The 18,439-nt window shown below is 44.6% G+C and overlaps 1 protein-coding gene across 6 annotated transcripts in view; it reads right to left on the bottom strand.

Annotated features, from left to right (window-relative positions):
- Window positions 1-18,439, bottom strand: part of PTPRA (protein tyrosine phosphatase receptor type A) — a 129,569-nt gene that overhangs the window by 58,097 nt on the left and 53,033 nt on the right. For all 6 annotated transcript variants that reach the window (XM_049791431.1, XM_049791412.1, XM_049791442.1 and 3 more), the window contains one exon: window positions 11,807-11,878. Coding sequence is in view for 4 of the 6 variants with exons in the window: in XM_049791396.1 (XP_049647353.1) it covers window positions 11,807-11,878 (72 nt within the window). In the remaining 2 variants the exon portion in view is untranslated. The remainder of the gene's footprint in view (window positions 1-11,806; window positions 11,879-18,439) is intronic.

The following is an 18,439-nucleotide window of genomic DNA, read 5'->3' as shown; positions in this document are numbered from 1 at the left end:
AAGCATGACAGAAGAAAGGAAAAAAGATTAAACAAAGGGATGATATAATCTACACAGCTATAATTCAAACCTTTGAGGTATAAATAGCTACACTACAGGGATCAAGTCAACCACTAATTTACAGCACAATCAGGAGGGGGGGAGGCAGATACCCATCCCCACAAGCAGATTAATCCTTAATTGCTCATTTTTGCATTTCTGACACCTTTCTTTGAAGTACCAAAGCTGGTACCATCTCACAAAAGGCACTGGCAAGCCTGACAATTGCATAGATGGGCCTTGCTGCTGCTTGTTCAGGGCTGCGATGGCCCGTGCACAGTCCCAGATGCTTTTGTGGGTCCTCTGTGCAAAGAAAAAAGGAGATGGCTCTAATCCATAGGCACAAGAGACGATCAAAGCCCAGTATCTGCCAGTTTGACAGAAAGGGAAGCAGGACTCGGATGATGGCTCATGTTTCACAATGTTTTTACAAGACCTTAATAGCAGATAAATACTTACTGGGATATTCAAATACTTTTGAGCACTTAAATCACTTCAGCGGTTTTGTAAATCCCTCTAGAAATACTCCTAAGGACAGCAAGTACGATGCCGAGATAAGAGGAGGAGGATCATCAAGATCACCAGCTGGTGGAGATGGTGGCTTTCAGAACGGGTCACCCAACCACTCCTCCAGTTTTCTGTCCTTCCCCCTTGGCTCATCTTTATCCATGCAGGGAAGGAGATGACAGTGATGGAAACGTAACTGTACGGGCATTTCTTCAGTCCCCGTATACATCCCCTCTATCACATTAATTTTTAGGGGAGAAATTGCTTCACTCTTCACTGCATTGCTAACTTCTTGCTTGGTTCAAGACCATATCCCTGGACGCAGGGGGAACGGCTGTGTGTTTGGTGCTTTCTTACTCATACTGGCTGCATCCAGACATCCCTTGCACATCCTCACATGTCTAACAGGTTGATTAACTGCCAGCACCCTGCCTCTGCTAACACGGGTCCTCATTGCGCGCAGTCTATTTAAATAGAACAAAAAAAAAATGCCTGGTATTTTTTGACTGATGAGATACAGCGTTCAATGTTTCACTGAACAAGATGAAAATTACTATCCAGTAACACACCAGACTTTGTTTAGCTAACAACTTTCTTCAAACACCATCTAATCGGTCACTAACCTCTCGATGGTACCCAACCTATACAATACCTGGGCTCATTGCTTATGGAGAGCATCCAGGTCCCACTACCAGGGGTGGCTGCTTTGTGCCCCCAGTGGGTTATTTCATTAAGATGTCTGTCTGGAAACCGTACTGCAGGATGAGTGTGCAGCTAGTGGGAAGAAACATCTCTCAACGATGCATACTTTCCTACCAAAATAGAAGCAGCATCTTTGAACACAAACAACTTTTAACTTATAGCACGGCAGTCCTTGGACAGGAGATTTGAGGCAACCTCTTCAACCAGCTTTAACTACTGAAGTCATGCAGTGATGAATCTGTTGAAGAGCGAGTTTTGTTTTCTGTGTCACAGTGGCCACGTGCTCCAGTTGGATTAAATGCCATGTAGGCTGGCGAGAAAAAATAGCTTTGTTCCTCCTCAAAACCAGAAGTTGGACAATTCACAACAAAACTGGTTCAGTTGCAAAATAAAAGTCACCAATACAAATACTTAAAAAATAGCACATTTTACCAAATACAGATGTTAAAGCATCCTTAGGAAAAAAAAAAAAAAAATCAAAACCCACAAAAACCCCACTGGTATGAAGCCCTCCAAATATATGTTAAAAAAATTGTGCAACAGAAAATTCTTCCATAATTTTGCTCCCAAGAACAAAGACCAGGGCAGATCAGCAGCTGAAAGGGTCTGAAAGTTGTCTTGCTGTGAGCCTTGCACTTCCCAGTTACCACCCTGTCCCATGCCTTGCATGTCCCTGGTACCCTGAAAACAGACACAGCTGGTGACCTTGTTCCTTGTGGCCAGTGACCATGGCTCCCCATCACCCTCACATGCAATTAGCATTGATAGTCTGTTTTGAACATCTAAAAGATCTATTTTGCTCTCATCAGAATGAATGATGCTCCCTTGGATGAAAGGGAGCATCTGATTGTTAAAAATCCCAATTAGTTTAAGGCTGAACAGTTTAAAGCATATTCAGAATCTGAATTAAAGAATCTGATTTAAAGAAATCATAATCACCAACATTTAGGCATAAATCTACCCAAACTTTTCAGTAAGTCCTTTTAAACAGCTCTGACTTTTTAATTAGAAGCAGAATCACGGCAGAGGGGAATTCACATTGACGCTGGGTTTTGCAGATGTCTATCGAAGCCAGATGGAGCCATCCCCACTGCTCTCACTGCAGGGCAGCACTAACGCCACATTGCTGTTTTCCAGAACTCAGTTTATTTTCCTATCCCGTAGAAAGGCTCTTGCCTTGGTTACTTTTGCTTTCTGTTTAGCTTGCAGAGAAGATATTTTGCAGTTGGGATGAACTCAGAGTGAAGAAAGTATCGATGCCTAAGGAAAAGTGTTTGGTTTTCTTTCCCAACTTGTTAATAAAAATATGTGTATGAACAAAATAATTCAATCGGAGATGCTGAAAAGCAGAGGGCAGATTTGAAATAGTACTTTTCCTTTTAAAAGGAAAAGTCTGGCTCATGGTGAAGAGAAGCATCAAATCAGGTCATTTCTTCCCTTCTGTGACTGAGAAAAGTTTATTAAAATTATCATAACTGTTGCATAAGAAAATAAAGTCGTTTCAGTACAAGCAAGACTGTGAACTACTGAAGAAGAGCTTCTCCCTCTGCTAACGCTCAAAATATAGAGCTGCTTTCATTAGATTATAAAGCAGCCATGCTCAAAGGACAGTACGTGGACCAAAGGTGATCCTGAGCATCCCAGTGATCATCTGCCTCACATCACTTCAACAGCATTTTCAATTAAGCACTTGATAAAGATTAATCATCATCTTCAGCAAGCTGACAGCCATTGAAAAAGCACAGAAACAGCTACTTTAAAAACAATGAGAACTCTTAAACTCCTGCCTGAGGGAAGAAAAAACCTAGTGTCTAGCAGATATTATCTTTTTTTATTAAAGGGCAAATGAAATTGAACCAGGGAGTAGATATTTTAAAGTAGTTAATGCAGAGGAGAAAGTGGGTTTGCCATCCAAAATCTCACTAAAACATCTTCCCAAATGATACATTTCAGGCCCTACTCAAAGCACATAAAAATAACGAAATAGCTATTAAATAGGTTTCGATCGAGCCTCTGGCTGGCGCTCAGGAAGAATATTTCACAGATTCACCTCTAAAGCAAAACAGCATAACTGGGGAAGGAGCCACCGAGAGAAGGTGGCAGCATCCCCCAGCAAAGCTGATCTTCCGTTGAGCAACTGGCTCAAAACCAGTGGTATATGGGGCTTCCCAGTTTGCTTTTGTGCCTGTGGATACCTGTTAGCATCCCTACCATAATATTTGAGGGTGCCTTCAATACTGCTGACAGCACCCAAGCCAAGCCGGGTGAGTGGGAGCTGGGCTGCCTCACTGCAACCCAACAGCCTGGGCTGGCAGCTGAAGAGCAGAAAATTCGTTTCCTGCAACTGGTCGTTTGAGGAAACAAATCTTCATTATGCATAACATGTGTCTGAGCTCTCAAGACAGCCAACCTGAGCCTCTAATAGCTCTGGTAGGAGCACCAGCAGCATCAGTGTCGAGGTCTTCTTGCACCCCAGCACCCGCAGGGTGCTGCAGGACCAGGGCTCTGCCTTTCTTCAACAGCAGTATTTTAAAAAAGCGGTGACAAGCCAGCGAGGTGGCCTGACGCGCATGGTTAGCGCCCCTGCAGCTGAAGGCAGTGATTCATTGCAACTGGAGTTTCAGAATGTTTTTTTGACTAACTGGTGTCTTTAAGGGGACACCTAGTCTAGCAACAGGATTAGAGCGTGCAAGCAGAATCCCTGTCCTCTCCATTGCACATTCATTCAGAGATGCAGACTCGGAAGAGGACATCCAGCCACCACCACTCCCACTGCAGCCCTCCACAAGGACCCCCAGGTGCAGGAGCCATTCCCAGGGTTTCTCACTTGGATGTCCCGGTTTGGGGAAGCATTGAAGGGCAGAGCTTCAGCCCTTCCAGATAATTTGCTTTTTGCTCAGATTTAACTCCTTCCCTCCAGCTCCTTCAAGCTCCTGCTGCTCTGCGTCATGCTGTCCCACCATCTGCCTTACCACGTCTATGACTTAAGAGTTCACCTTTGGGGTGAAGGAAGCGAGATGCTGGGCGTCCCGGCAAGCACCCACTCGACACCCATCACTTCTTCCTCCGGCGCATCTCTGAACACACCTCCCCGAGTCTTCCCGCGCAGATGAAAATGCACCAACACAATGTGCATCTTGACCACACGATGTGCATCCTGACCAACTGCTCTCCTGAACAACCCAACCCAGCTTCAACGGTTACTCGAGTCATCTTTCTGCTTCTTCATCTCTAGGGTCGTTTCCCTCTCCTCCTGCAGAGCTCTCACATCCCCTCAACTTTTCTCTGCGAGGAGGAACACTGCACTGGGTAACACGCAACAGCTAAACCCAAATGGACTGCAGCTGCAGATACTTTCCTGCTCAGTCACACCTGTACCTCAGAAGCTCAGATGTCAGTTTAGATGCCATAATATCCACTCATTTTTGGGGGGTACGGCAGCATTTAATCCTCAAAACTAGTTTGCTTCAAATACAAAGCTTTTTGCAAAAACTAAGGCACTGGTTTCATTAGTCGTGTGGTCTTGTTCACTCGATCTTGTTGACTTCTCCAACCCCCTGTACAAGACCGGAAGCAGTCTACATTAATTTTTTTTTTTCTTTTTAGATTTTTTTTTTTAAGGACCAGGTCTCGTTGAACTTATAACCTATAAACTTCCTCTAGAACTACAGCAGTTTGACCTTATGCTTCCTCAAAGCTCAGTGCAAGGTAAGATCTGAAGTTGCCAAGAACATCTGCTGAGCGAGGTACAGTCAAGCCAGCATGCTGTACCAGCAAGGCACCTTGCAGTGGGGAAAGGAAAGAACCACGCAGAAGTAAAATGCAGCTTCATTGTAGTATAAACTCCATTTATATTTGAGGTACTTTAAAGAGCTTTTTCCCTCCCTCCAGCTCTTCGAAGAGCTCCTCGACCTTGCTGAATTCTTCATCAAGGCACATGCACCACATCAAATGGAAGCAGAACGTGGCCAAGCTGCAACGTTTACTCATACACAGCCCCCATCCCCACAAATGTTCTCTGCGGCAGCAAAACCTTATGGATTACAGTATTTGTTTCCCCAAAATATCATATGCTTCACCCAGTACACCACCCTCCTGCACTACATCAGAGCTAGCTCATACACTGGGCAGAAGCACCTGGGTAACAGAGAGGACAGGCAAGAAAGGGAGTATGCCTTACAAAACACATCAGCCTTGATGGGTATCTATAAAATGCATTCAAAAAGCAAGTTTGGGAATGAAATTCCCTGTCACAGAGCAACAGTCGACCAAAAGCTAGTTTCCCTCTAAAACTGTCCTCCCTCCTTGGTCCCCAGATAACCCTTCCACATTCCCCAAGAAATAATTTACCTCCTTCCCCAGTGAGCACATCCCTTGGCTCTGCGGGTACCAACTTTCCTCTCTCTCAATCAAAGTGTTATTATATTTGGATGAAGCTCAGAGCAACTGGCTGGGCTTGTAAGACCGATAACGCATTTTGTCTCAGAACTGGAGGATTTACGCATCAAAAGCTTGTCTGTGTCTCCCCAACTGCAGCAGTTTACCTCCTATTAGATATCACTTCCCATAAAATGCACCTACCTTAGACCATCATGGGTAAGGCATCACAGCATTTGCAAATACTCTGCTCTCTCAGAGAATAATTAATTATTCCAGCCGGCCTTAACCCCCTATGTACATCCAAAACCAAAAAAACCCCAAACAAATATCTGCTTGCCCTCAGCATGACTCTGTGTGAAAAGGGAACAGGTCCCTGACCAAGCATCAGCGGTTCCTCACCGCAAGTAGACCATACACGTGTATAATATAAGTATGACAAATCCATCTAACCACCGACTGGAACTGCAAGAGGTCCACGTGTCGCTTGCCAAATTCCCACAGCATATGTAATTTTTTTTTCTTTCTTTTTAATCCCTGCATAAGCCACAGAAGATTTAGACAGCAATATTAAAGGAAAAGTCACTGGTCAAGGGAGAGAGGAAAATACCGGTGACGGTGCCAGCCCGCGGACAGGGGATTTCCATGCTTTGCTCTTGGAAAGATCTGATAGGACTGATATATTTGTTTTAGCTTTCAGTAGGGAACTTCAAGGATTTGGATTAAAAAACACCTAAATAACATTATGAGAACTGAGTGCTGGAAAAGGCGATATGAGAAGTTAATGGTGTTAGTAACCACTGACCTGTCTAATCCCATCACTGACTTGCACCCAGCTGACCGAATGTATGCCTGCAACCTGGAGGTGGTTTACAGCACACAGTAAGGTCTTGGGGCAAGAAACCTATTGGGTGCAATTCCATAATTTCATGGCTTTTGGTTTATATCAGCTGGACCAGATGTTCTCCTCTGGCCCCTCCAGCTTCGGTGTCCTCCATATTTGGTACCATGAAAAAAATGTCACTAAAGTAGCTGCACTCGTGTCTTTACCAACAAACCCAAAGCACATCTCATTAGATTTCCTCTCCTTGTCCTACTTAACTGGGCATTTTTGCCATCAGTTCTACCCAAGTTTTTGAATACCTCTGTATACCCAGTGATGGAAGCCTCCTGTGCTACAGGGAGGCCACTGCCACCTGAAGTCGGGGTTGCTGAAGACCTTTTATCTGCTCTTCTCTGTTTGTTTTCCACCATCAGATAGCAGGGATCTTCTCCGTTAATACACTCTCCTGAAACGGTGAGGATGGGGGGATGAAAAGGTAATGTCAGCACGAAGGATGCCCAGAAAAATCAGGAACAGGCACCACCGATTGAAAACAAAGATGTCCCCGTGCCACTCAGTCCTTCAGGGGCATCTCCAGGCTCCCAGCGATGATGAAGGAGCCCGCACGTTATCCCTTCTGCGTCTTCACTTCCTCGACTTGTCATCTCTTATTTTTCTGGCCAGGAGTAGATAAACTCCCCAGTGGCAAGGAACTCGCCTTTACATCTGTTATGCAATATTGGTCAAGCTGAGCAACGCAGGTTTGGCCGCAGCTAGTAAGCATTACTTGCTCAGAAAAAGATGCATTTTGAGCTGTAAAAATAGTCATTTCAATCCCCTAATATGTTACCTGCCCAGTTTGAAGGATCAATTTTATTGAAAGAGATGTGGATCAACTCAACCCTTTCTTGGGACCAAATATAATCAAAGCAGAGATGTTTTTGAAGCGATCAACATGAAAACAATCGTTCCTATGGACTGAGGTCCACCAGTATCAGCAGTAATTTTGTTTAGCTATAATTAGCCCTGCTTGATCTCACTGGAGACACGATGTTGAGAAAGCCCTTAAACTTAGCAAGCAAACACCACTAAAAACTGAACCCAGGCTGCAGACTGCAGCTGCAACCCTCCTGAAAGCTAAAGCTGTGGTTGCTACACCCTGCAGAAACAAGGCCTGGCAACGTATTTTTGAGGCAACCACCAACTTGGTGCAGTTTTCCGTTTGACTCAGGTGACAGGTATGTCAGCTGCTCGAATCAGTTTTTCAGGACGGAATTTCAATAAAAATGACACAACTCAGAAGGACGCAAGAGCAGTTGATGTCTGTGCACTGATAGTTATGCCAAATTAACATAAAAATGAGGTCTTCCTAAACACCTGCAAGAGGAAACCTGCTTGCAGAACAAGCTACTGAAGAAAAAAAATAATTACTATTCAGGGAGGTAGTTGTCAGAAATAAGATGGAGTGTGGATGTGTGTGTTTATACACAGCAGCTCCAGGTATGGGTTGCAGGTCCCAACATGCTGCCCGGTGTGGTTTCTGTAAGCAGTTGTCTCCTTCATGTCCCCAGCCTGCAGTCAGCTTCAACAGCCGAACACTGGAAGGGTGTGCTTAGTCCTGATGGTCTGTGAAACAGTTCATACAAATCCCAGGGTATTTTTAGCATGCAGCAAGCCAGGTCAGCTCACATCAGTGACGAGGAATTCCATGTAGCTGTTTGAAGCTTCATAGGAAAGAGGCAGGGAGAAGTACCTACGGAATTTAGGAGCACCAGTAATTTGTGATTTCAGGTCTCAGGGCAACCTCTGTGCTTCCAAAAAGCCCTCCAAGGGTCAGCCTACACACCAACAAATACCAAAATTTGACAGCAATTTCAAAGGTTTGAGAAGGACCACAGCTGTTGGTGGCTTCATCTGAAACTACAGGAGCAAATCTTCCAAGCAGGGGAAAAAGCACTTCTTGGCTTGGACACCATCCAGTGCAAAAGCCACCAGGGTGAACCAGTGCAGGACTGAGACGGGACCTAACCCGTCACCTCCTCTTCGCTTCTCCTGCAGTTTGCTCAGAATTGCATGGACTCAATGAGAAGATCAAGCTATGGCACCGTCGCACTTTTTTGAAGAGCAATCCTTAAGAGAGAGGGTGCAGGGTCTGACTGCTGCAGCAGCCCGTGACTCCACGCTGGCGGCTACAGCTGGAGGGGACAGAGCCACACAGCAGCAGCACGCTGATGACAAATTAAATTTCAAGTTAATACGGGAACGCATACCAGAGGAACGAGGCAACCACAATTACTGACTCTTATCTCGCAGGAAAGATCTTTCAGTTATTGTGGGTAGCACCGAAAACATCAGCTCAGCGATCGGCACTGCTGGAACCAGTGAGAAGAAAACCACACGTCAAGCCCTTCTGCAAATCCACAGGGCACGTCCGCTTGGCTCCCACCTCCCAAAACATGTTGGCAACACAGCTGGAAAAGGCACAGGGAAGGATATGGATGGTCTGAAGGTAGCAAATAGCTTTGGATGGATTTTGTTGAAACAAGATACGTGGTTTTAGTACTCACTCAACACAACACGGCACTCAGCTTGGCACTGCACCAGTACTGATATGACTGTCACCTCCACGCTTGGATGGTTTTCTGCCCTTTTGAGTAGCTTGCTGTAAGCCTGTACTTACCTCCAACCATATGCACAACTGTAACACACTCAAAAAACCAGGACACACACACAGCCTGGACGGTATCCACATCAGATGGCAATTATTAATCAGTGTATCTGGCAATATTTTGCATTCTCAAATACATACAGCTCAACACAATGCCATGTCTCCGTCACATTATACACCTTGTTCCTATTGCTTTCAACATGCACTGGTGCTCTTCCTGACCCAGGACCATTCACACGAATGGTGGGACCACTAATGCCCTACCTGTCTCATCGCTCACACCTGCACCTGATGCTCTGTGTCATGGGGATTAATTTCAGTAAATGAAGAAATTCTCCTCCTCATTTTCCCCTATTAAAGCCAATTTTTGAGAAAAAAAGTACATTACACGAAGTATTTCAGATGAACATCCCAACATGTTTACCTTAACCTTTTCTACTCTCTACAAAAAGAAAATAAAGAATTAGAAGCAAATTATTTAATACTATCAGGTTTAGTAAAATTTTAAGTGAGGATGACAGGTTTAGCATCCATGTAGAATTTTGAGTAAAATAAAAAAGCTTGCCTTTCTACACGAAACCTGGTTTTAAGACACCCAAACTTCAAGTGATTCTTTCATTGCTCTTCCTATTCCTGTGAGACATTGTAATTTTAAATATTGGATAATTTGAGTCTGCAGCTTGAAGGTTTCTTCAAAACATCAGCTTCTTGCTTTTTGTAGACAGACTGATGACACTGTAGCTAATTTGCTTAATTAGCCATTTACAGAAAGATCTCTCTACGAGAATGTGAAACCCTTCAAATGAAATGCTTTAAGTGCAGAATCAAGAGACCATCCATAATGATTGTTTACTCCCATCTTCTACGTATTTTTGGGCCACACTATTTCAATCAGCAGCTCCTGCGATTGATGACATTATACTTCCTAAATACAAAACTGCACTCTGCAAGAGGCCAAGCATAATTGTCCCAAGTTTCTCCTAACAGAAGGATGTTGCTTTTTAAAAAATCGCGCTGGGATGAGAAGGAAAGAAGTCAGCACATAAAATAAACACACGCATCCAGACGCTGTTGCACAGACCAGAAGGAGTCTTCCCCTTGGTTTCAGCAGCTTTGTTTCTATTACTCCATCTTCCCTTCCCCCAAGCACTTGGCTTTTGCTGACCACTGCATCCAAGCACACAAATCCTTCTCCTAATGGGTGCTCTGGTACCGTGGAGCGTAGGGAGAAGGCTTGCACAGATGTTCATTTTGTAAGAAACAATAATTCATGCAAATCCCTGCTCCAAGCAAATTCCACAGTAGTGCATCTTATCGCAAGCCAAACAAAAAGTAGAAATACATTTGAGAACCGTAAACCTGTATTAAAAGAATTTGCTCTTGTTACAGCTTGAATTTCCCCCTCTCCCTCCAACTACTCAGCCAGTAAACTATCCGACACTAAACACCAACCAAACCACTAATTCTGCCCGTGTTAATAAGAAGTGTAAACCCCAATTGCAACATAAAGCAAAGCCTGTGTTAAAGTATGATAGATGTAACACACTCCACGTTCACCCATAATACTTTCTTACACGTTTACAGTCCGAATAAATGCAAGAACAAAATCCTCGCCATGATGTTGGTCTCACCAAACACCTCACAGGGCTCCAAAGCAGAACATCCAATTTTGCTATATTTAGGGTATTTGCACATTGCAGAGGTTTGTTATATTTTTGGGAACTCATAGACAGCTCTACCACCTCTTCAGGCTTGTAAATTGAAATGTTATGAGAGTGTGTAGAGCAAAGCCTGGAAAGGCATAGGGTTCTCTTGCCTGAGTAAATTCAAGACAGCTTTTGCATTGCAAATCGCTTGCTCTCTGCTCCAGCCCTCCTGGGTTTTTTTGACTGCAAGGGGAAAGGTCAACTCACATTTAGGAGTCTGTATGGTGACTATGGTGAAGACCCTCTTTCCTATTGCAACAGGAGGCAGAGACCAGCAGTGACCATTGCACCACCCTGATGATGCTTCTAAGCACAACAGCCATGGCAGAAACGACCCAGCAAGACAAGAATCTAGACATTAAAATATCATAAAAACCACTCAAATATATTTAACCCTGCACACATTTGTGTTTTGTTTTCCAAGGTTGTCCAATAGTTCAGTGCTTTTAACATCAGGGATTTTCCTCCATTTCATTAATCAAGAATTGAGTACTCTCTTGCCACATTTGGAGATAGACCAGTTTTCCACAGAAGCTCAAGATTATGAAAATAAACTAGTAAAATATATTTTTAGGTTTGGTTGTTGGTTTTTTTTTTAGATGGCAAGTTAGAACCTGAATTCCAACTCAGCCACTATGTTTCAGCAGAACAAAAAAATCCCTGTGCTGAGTGCTCTCAAATAAGAGTCATGCCCCTTCCAACTCTGCACCAACAGAGGCCTTATTATCCTTTGGGGGAGGAAGTCAGATTTTTTCCACTTAGTTACATTCCCAGGTAGTTCTTAAATAAGACTTCCCTTCCCTCTGTGTTTAAAAGGACACTTTAACAAAAGTTAATGTCTTGGCTGTGTGCTGCTCCATACTGCCATCGTTGTGTACTGAACCCTAAAATAGAGTGATGACTGGCTGGCCACTGGCCAGCACGATTTTATTTCAAAGAGAGGACAAATGCCAAGAGGCTAAAATTAACAACACTTCTTCCTACCTTAATTATTATAAGCAAATCGTCCACCTGCATGTCATTAGGAGCCCATAAAGGTTCTTCCAGTGGTGCCCCCTGCAAACAAACCAAAAAAAAAAGCTTTTAAAACCAAAGAGTTAAAATTCAGCAACATCTTTGGAAGACAGTATTTTTACTGCTGCCAGCAAGGTGATTCCGCTTTATTTTGCTTATATGCAAAATGCTGCTTTTCATTATTGCTCAAGCTAAAGACACACTTGAAAAAATGAAAATAACTTTTAAATACAGAAGGCAAAATCGTGGGAGTCTCCAGGGTTAAAAGTGCTTTTGGGCAGAGGCAGCAGCAGGTGATTACAGGTCAGCAGCTGCAGTTACAAATGAGAAGGAGACTCTGATGTTCACAGCTTCACTTCATAGGTGCAATGCTGTTTGTGGAAAAGTAAAGCAAAGCTTAGGAGGGTCCACAGCTAGAAGAAGTAGATAATTTTTATCGTAGTGAAGGCACCATATTCACCTTGGGGTCCGAGTGTGTATTTACCCAGGCGCAAGCGGTTGGGGCATGTGAAAAAGCAGTTCTGTGTATGTGCATTTATTCCCACCCCAAGGGAAGGGGCCAGAAAGCCACACTGTGGTCACTGGCACTTCTGATGGCCACGTTCCAGTGAAACAGCCATCAGAGGACTTCCCCAAGCCCAAACGTCTCTAGATACAGACTTTGGCTGTAGGATCAAGTGCAATCCAAAAGGGAACGGGCTGAAGCTTGCCCCTGTGGTTCAGGTGACCTGCAGTGATGTTTGTGATGTTTTCACGTGTCTGCACAAAGCAGCTTGCCTCCCCACCAGCTCTTGGATGTGGGTTCCTCGCTCCATCGCAAAGCCGCACCGCAGGGGCTCGTGGTGTAATCACGAAGTCGAGACTGTTCTGGTTGATCCTCACTTTTACACGACAAGCCAAGTCGCTCCCGCTTTCTCCATCTCTGTTCTCCCTCCCAAAATGTTTTACCTACATCATCTCTGAGGCAGCAGCAGGCTCCTTGCAGGAGTTTGCAGAACCAACCCTTCTTTTCACTAATCCCAGCTTCTGGGCTGATGCTATAGAGTGAGAAATTAGAGACCTGAGGCACTTCTAGATTTAGAGTTGAATATATTTAACCAAGTTAATATTTTTTTCCTGTCGACATCTTTTCTCCCCAGCCTTGGGCAGGATGCGACCCAGCCATCTGCTTTGTCAGTGCCAAGTAGCTGTGGAGCTCAGACATAATCCCCGGGTGATCTCCTTGCTGCTTTTCATCCTACTCAAGTGTTGACTCGAGCACTTGTTCAATTAGACAAGTCTCAGCACTTCAATCAGATGGGCGCACAATGCTGATTTTTACCTCCACAGAGAAGAAAACGTCTGATTTAGTCGAGTGTGATAGAACCAGGATCTTCAAAGCAATGAGACCTGGAGATCACGTCTGCTCTGAAGTCTGCCAGAATTGCTGCTTAACCCGAGCAGACCACCAGCAACCAGCAAGTTCCATTTTAAGAGAAGTTGAGAGAGAGCAGATTAAAAAGACATTGGATCTGGCAGGGAGGAGGAGAGCTGGGTTACTTTCCCGCTATTTCTTTTTTAAGGCAACTGGAGAATGGCTGAGGCGTCTGCTTTCTCTTGTCTCTGGCTCAAAGCAAGTAACCCACAGATGCGCTGAACTTGCCGGTCCCCCTGTACCACTTGCATTTTCTTCCTTACAATCCAGCTTTTCCCAACACCTCCCAGCGACACTGCTGTCCTGAGGCAGAGGGGTCTGGGGTCTGCAGAAATGCAGTCCAGCCTTCAGCCTGTCCTCTTTTCCCTGTGCAATGGGGATGAGATCCTTCCATCCTCCAGTTAGCTATATGCATTTAAAACAAAGGGGTAAATTTTACAGGACCAACTCAGGAAGCTGGCATGAGCAACTGTGCTGTCAATATTTTCATGGTCAATTTAATCCTTCATTCACAAAGCTGCCAGATTCAAAACGCAGCCTCGGACAGTGCTAAGTGCAAGAAAAGCTGGAAGACTTTGCATTCATCTCCAGTTTCAGAAAGGCTGCTGGAAGGAAGGACTCCCTTTCCCTGCCATTATCAGCATCACCTGAGACTTAAAAGGGAATCAGCAATGAAGCTGAGTTTTTACAAAGCCTGGAGAAACACACATGCAGTAGACACTCATGGCTCCTTCCAGGATGAGGCCAACATCATGCTGAAGGAAAAACGTACACTGGGAGGTAATGAAAAAAAGCAAATGCAAAGGCAGAACGAAAACAAAAGAGCCTATAAAAGCTTATAAAAGTCAATACAACATATTTGAATGGGTTTTACAGCAGGCTGTGTCTTAGATGGCTGTAAAAACAGATCAGCAACAGCAGAAGAGAGTAATTCATGATGCATGCATGACTTGCAGTGACTCATAAACCTCGTTCCTTTTAACAGGTAAGGAGCGGGGTGCAGGCATGCACTCAAGTCACTCGAGTATGTAAGAGTAGAAACATCTTATGTTATACATACTCACAAGAATATCTTACATCCACATCTGTTCTTAGAAATTAGTCATATGGCCTGCGTGTAGAGGAAACACGATTGCCAAAGAGCAAACGTACAACAGAACTGAAAGGAGGTGGCGTGTCCCACATTCGGCTTATTTAGCCCTGGCCACACACAAGCCTTTCCACTCATCTGCCGTGCCCTGACCCCACAGTGCCCCAACGTGCCAGCAATGTAATCCGCTTGCCAGATAATCCTTCAAAAACGCGGTATCCTGAGGATCTGGTGCAGTCAGCTGACTGCGGTAAGCCATGGCTGCAACCCACCGTCCTCGGGAATAGTAGGATTACTATTTGTAATTATTATTTGTGTGTGTTAGTTGTATGTTTGGATGAAAGCAATTTAACCAGGTAAATGTATACACTGTTATAGCACATCAACAGTTAAGGAAGGCACACTGGGTATAGGAAGGAACTTCCATTCTCTACAGCCAAAATTCAATTTTCCAAGTCCGGCAGCATTGGGAAACTCAACACTGACCTGATCCAAGTATTTGTGGACAATGCTGTAACATAAAGCTGCTTCAGAGCCTCAGTTATGAAAGAGACCCCGGGACTCAGCAGCCAAGTGTCTTCCAGTACTGTGCTGTGCTGAAAGATTAAAGACTCCTTTGCAAACCTTGCAAGCAAAGTGAAGGAGAAGGTCTACCTTGTGCTCTCATATTTTAGATTCACAAGACAAAACAGTTTTATTGGTTAGATGTCAGGTAAATTGGTTGTGTTTGTATATTTTTTAAACCAACAAAGGAAAGATTAAGAGCTGTGTGCTTGCAAGCTCACCCACAGGCTCCATCCTCTGGAGATGGACTGGTTTAAGGGACAGTCCTTCAACTGGCAGAGTGCAAGTTAATGCCAGAAGAGAGTTCAACCATGCTTATATCTCAACGAATAACAAAGGCAGCTTATCTCGCAGAGCTTGGGAGCCCCAAAACTGCAACTCGACTGGTGGCTTCCCATCATCAAATGGGAAAATGCTATGGATGATGAGTTCCGTGCTTGGGAGTGAACAGCTCCTAGTAATTCAGGGGTGTCCAGACACCTCAACTGAGAGCAGGGCCCCATCATGATTTATAAAGAACTGTAGGATGTTCCTTCCCCAAAAAAGCAATTACATCTGCAAAGAGTACCCACAAAAAGATGGACGGGACCATGAGAATGGTGCCATTCCTTGGTGTTTCTTCTCTCCCAGAGTAGTCCACGCAGAAGGTCAGTGACCACACTGGTAGGAGAGCCCAAACCCAATTCACAGCCTGGTACCCTGTTTTACCCACTCCATTGAGGCTGCTACACCTCTGCAGCCACTCTCCGTAGCAAACAGGCATACTTAAAGTCATGGGAATGAATATTTTGGTGGACATGGTGGGCTAGCCAGCAACCAAAACGAGAACTTCACTCAAGCTGCACATTTCTGTGCTGGATCATCTTGCTCACTATGGAAAAATTTTACAGCACAACACCATTTCTTTTATAAAAATGATGAATACAAGTTCACAAACTAAGAGGTCTCTTTTGGAAGAACCCCGCTGAAAAAGTGCTTTGGGAACAGCCACACTAGGTAGGACTTCGGACAAAGACAGCAGGTTTGTTAATCAAGAACGTTAATGGTATAAAACATTACACAGAAAAATGTTCAAAATCTGGGGGTGGCAAAGGTGGCTTACAGTTATAGAACTCCTCCATCTCTTATTAAAATAATGAAAATAAAAGTAAGGCAGGTATTAGTTGGCTAGATGGCCCCAAATCCCGCCGCCTGCGTAATCCACCTGAAAGCCAAGTGTATCAAGGAAAATTAAAGCTGCCTTTAATCCATGCAAATCTCAGCACAGGAATCTTTTATTCTCTTACCTCCTGCCGCGAGTTTATTCCTGCCCCACACCCCCTCGTGCTGCCAGAGCTGTGGGGGCAAAACAACACAAAGCTCCATATTTTAGTAACACGGAGAAGAAATTTTGGACCTTTTACACATTTTGGGGTGGACGCAGCTTTACACTTTCACGGTTGGGTTGAGACTGAACCCCATTCCACCTGTGCTTGGTTTAATCATATGTATCGACACACATAAATTAGGGCAATTTGTGCATAAATTAGGCAGCATCATTATGCTAATTGGGATGGTATGATTGTGCCGAGCGTGTTTGCAATCTGCCACAATCCTCTGGGACAGCACCGGGAGTGAGCTGCTGCATCTGAAAAGGCCGGTGCTCCGCCGGCATCCTGCTGCGGCAGGTATGGCCGCACATCACCCTAAAGCAAGCCTAAATAATGGAGGAGAAGGAGTGAGAAGACCTGTTGGGATTTGCTTTGCCTGAAATGCTCGTTTCTTTTCTAAGCTATAACGCTAACCTGAAAGAATAACTCTACTTTCTAAAAGTTGCATCCTAACCTCCCCCGTGACGCATGAAACAGGTCAATTATAGATGGGGGCAGAGAGAGGCTGCTAGAAAAATGAACCACAATGGTGCAAACACCAAGGTGTATATAAGGCAAATAAAGAGCAAGAGACTCAAATTCCTTTCACTTTGCTTTATGAAACCTAATGCGAAGAAACAAGTCATCCTCACAAAAAAACAGAGCCGCTGCACTTTACCCCTTCCAGCCCCCACCTGAATTGCAACAGAGGTTGGGACGCTCGCCAGGATCTGGGCTGTATCATAGCGTATCCCTGGTGATTCCTGCCCTAAAAGAAAAAGAACACCTAAATCTTACCAACTGAATGAACAAGGATAATGGAGGAACAAATAAACTGCAAAGTGACAGAGGAACAAATAAATTGCAAAGCGACAGCTCCTCCTTTTTGAGATTCAGCTAAATAGCCATACATGAGTAGGTCAACCTAGTGTAGGTAATTGTCAAGGGAGACCTTCAGGGTCTTCTATCAAAACATAGAGGTTTTTTTAGATACCCTACAGGTATCCTGCAGCCTGAGTCCCGAAGGTCTGTGGGGCCGTGGTCGATGTCCCTGTGCAGAGGACGGCATTGCGGAGCTGCCGGTGATGCTCAGCTCCAGGGGCTGGGCGTGGGTCTGGTGTTGCACTATACCTCCCTTCTCCTTATGGGTACCAAGGGATGCTCCTGAAGCCATTCAATTTTCCTACCAAAACTGGTCACTAGTGTAGCTGCCAAACGGGATCATTACGATGAAAAATCCGACCTGCAGGACTTGAGCTCTCTCCCTTCAGAGGGAATTCGAGCTTGGTTTATTCTCCAGGATCCAGCCAGCAGTTTTGCCTATGACAGACACGCTGGCACTTTGCCTGGCTAAAAAACATACAGCAGAAAAGCACCATGCGCTAACCCACTGCTAAAAGCATTTAAAAAAATCAACTTTGGGCAAACCATATGGTAACACTCACTACACCACAGGTGAGAGCAAACACAATACGCTCTGTACAGCGTGAAGTAAAAATAATAATTTTTCACAGAATAATGACGCTTAAAGACCAAACCGGCCCAGGAACAGATGCCCAAGTGAAAGGCTTTTAATGCCTTTGACCTCAGCATTTCTGCACTTTTGCATTTCTTTGCTGCTTTGACCTTATAAATATCAAGGGATGGTTTTCACAGCAGCACCCAGAAGCTGCCTGGCTACAGCACGGGGCCAAGCTGTGCCCCGCAGACCTTCCAGGCTGAAAATATTACAGAATCCTGCAGAGGTACCTGGAGGATCAATGATCAAAGCCACAAACCTTGTTTACAAGCAGGCACAGCAAGCACCCCAAACTCAACCCAAGGCAAAGGAAGCATGGATAAAACCAAGTTATTGCAGGAAAGGGAAAACGAAGGTGAAAGGATGACAATACTAAAAGGGCAGCAGCACACAGAAATCGGGGGATGCTCCATAAGCAGCAAGAGCAGGGAGCAAATTTGAGCTGCCCCAGCTACAAGGCTAAAGGAATTAGCAAGGCACAAACCAAAAAACCCCACAGCCAGCTTCCTTCTGCTGTTCTGCAGCTCTCCTTGAGCACAAGTGGCTGGGTGGTGGCTTTTTTCCCCTCCTTCTTTAAACAGACCCCCCCCAAGTAGTTTAGCAGTGAAAGCAAACTCATTTCTCCCTCCCTAAAAAGTAATATGGATGCTGGCACCATCCAGCATTA

This window comes from Accipiter gentilis, chromosome 3, assembly GCF_929443795.1.
Source record: "Accipiter gentilis chromosome 3, bAccGen1.1, whole genome shotgun sequence".
NCBI classification, from domain to species: Eukaryota; Metazoa; Chordata; class Aves; order Accipitriformes; family Accipitridae; genus Astur; species Astur gentilis.
Note: the sequence above shows the minus strand (reverse complement) of the source record. Positions and strands in the feature narration are given on the sequence as shown.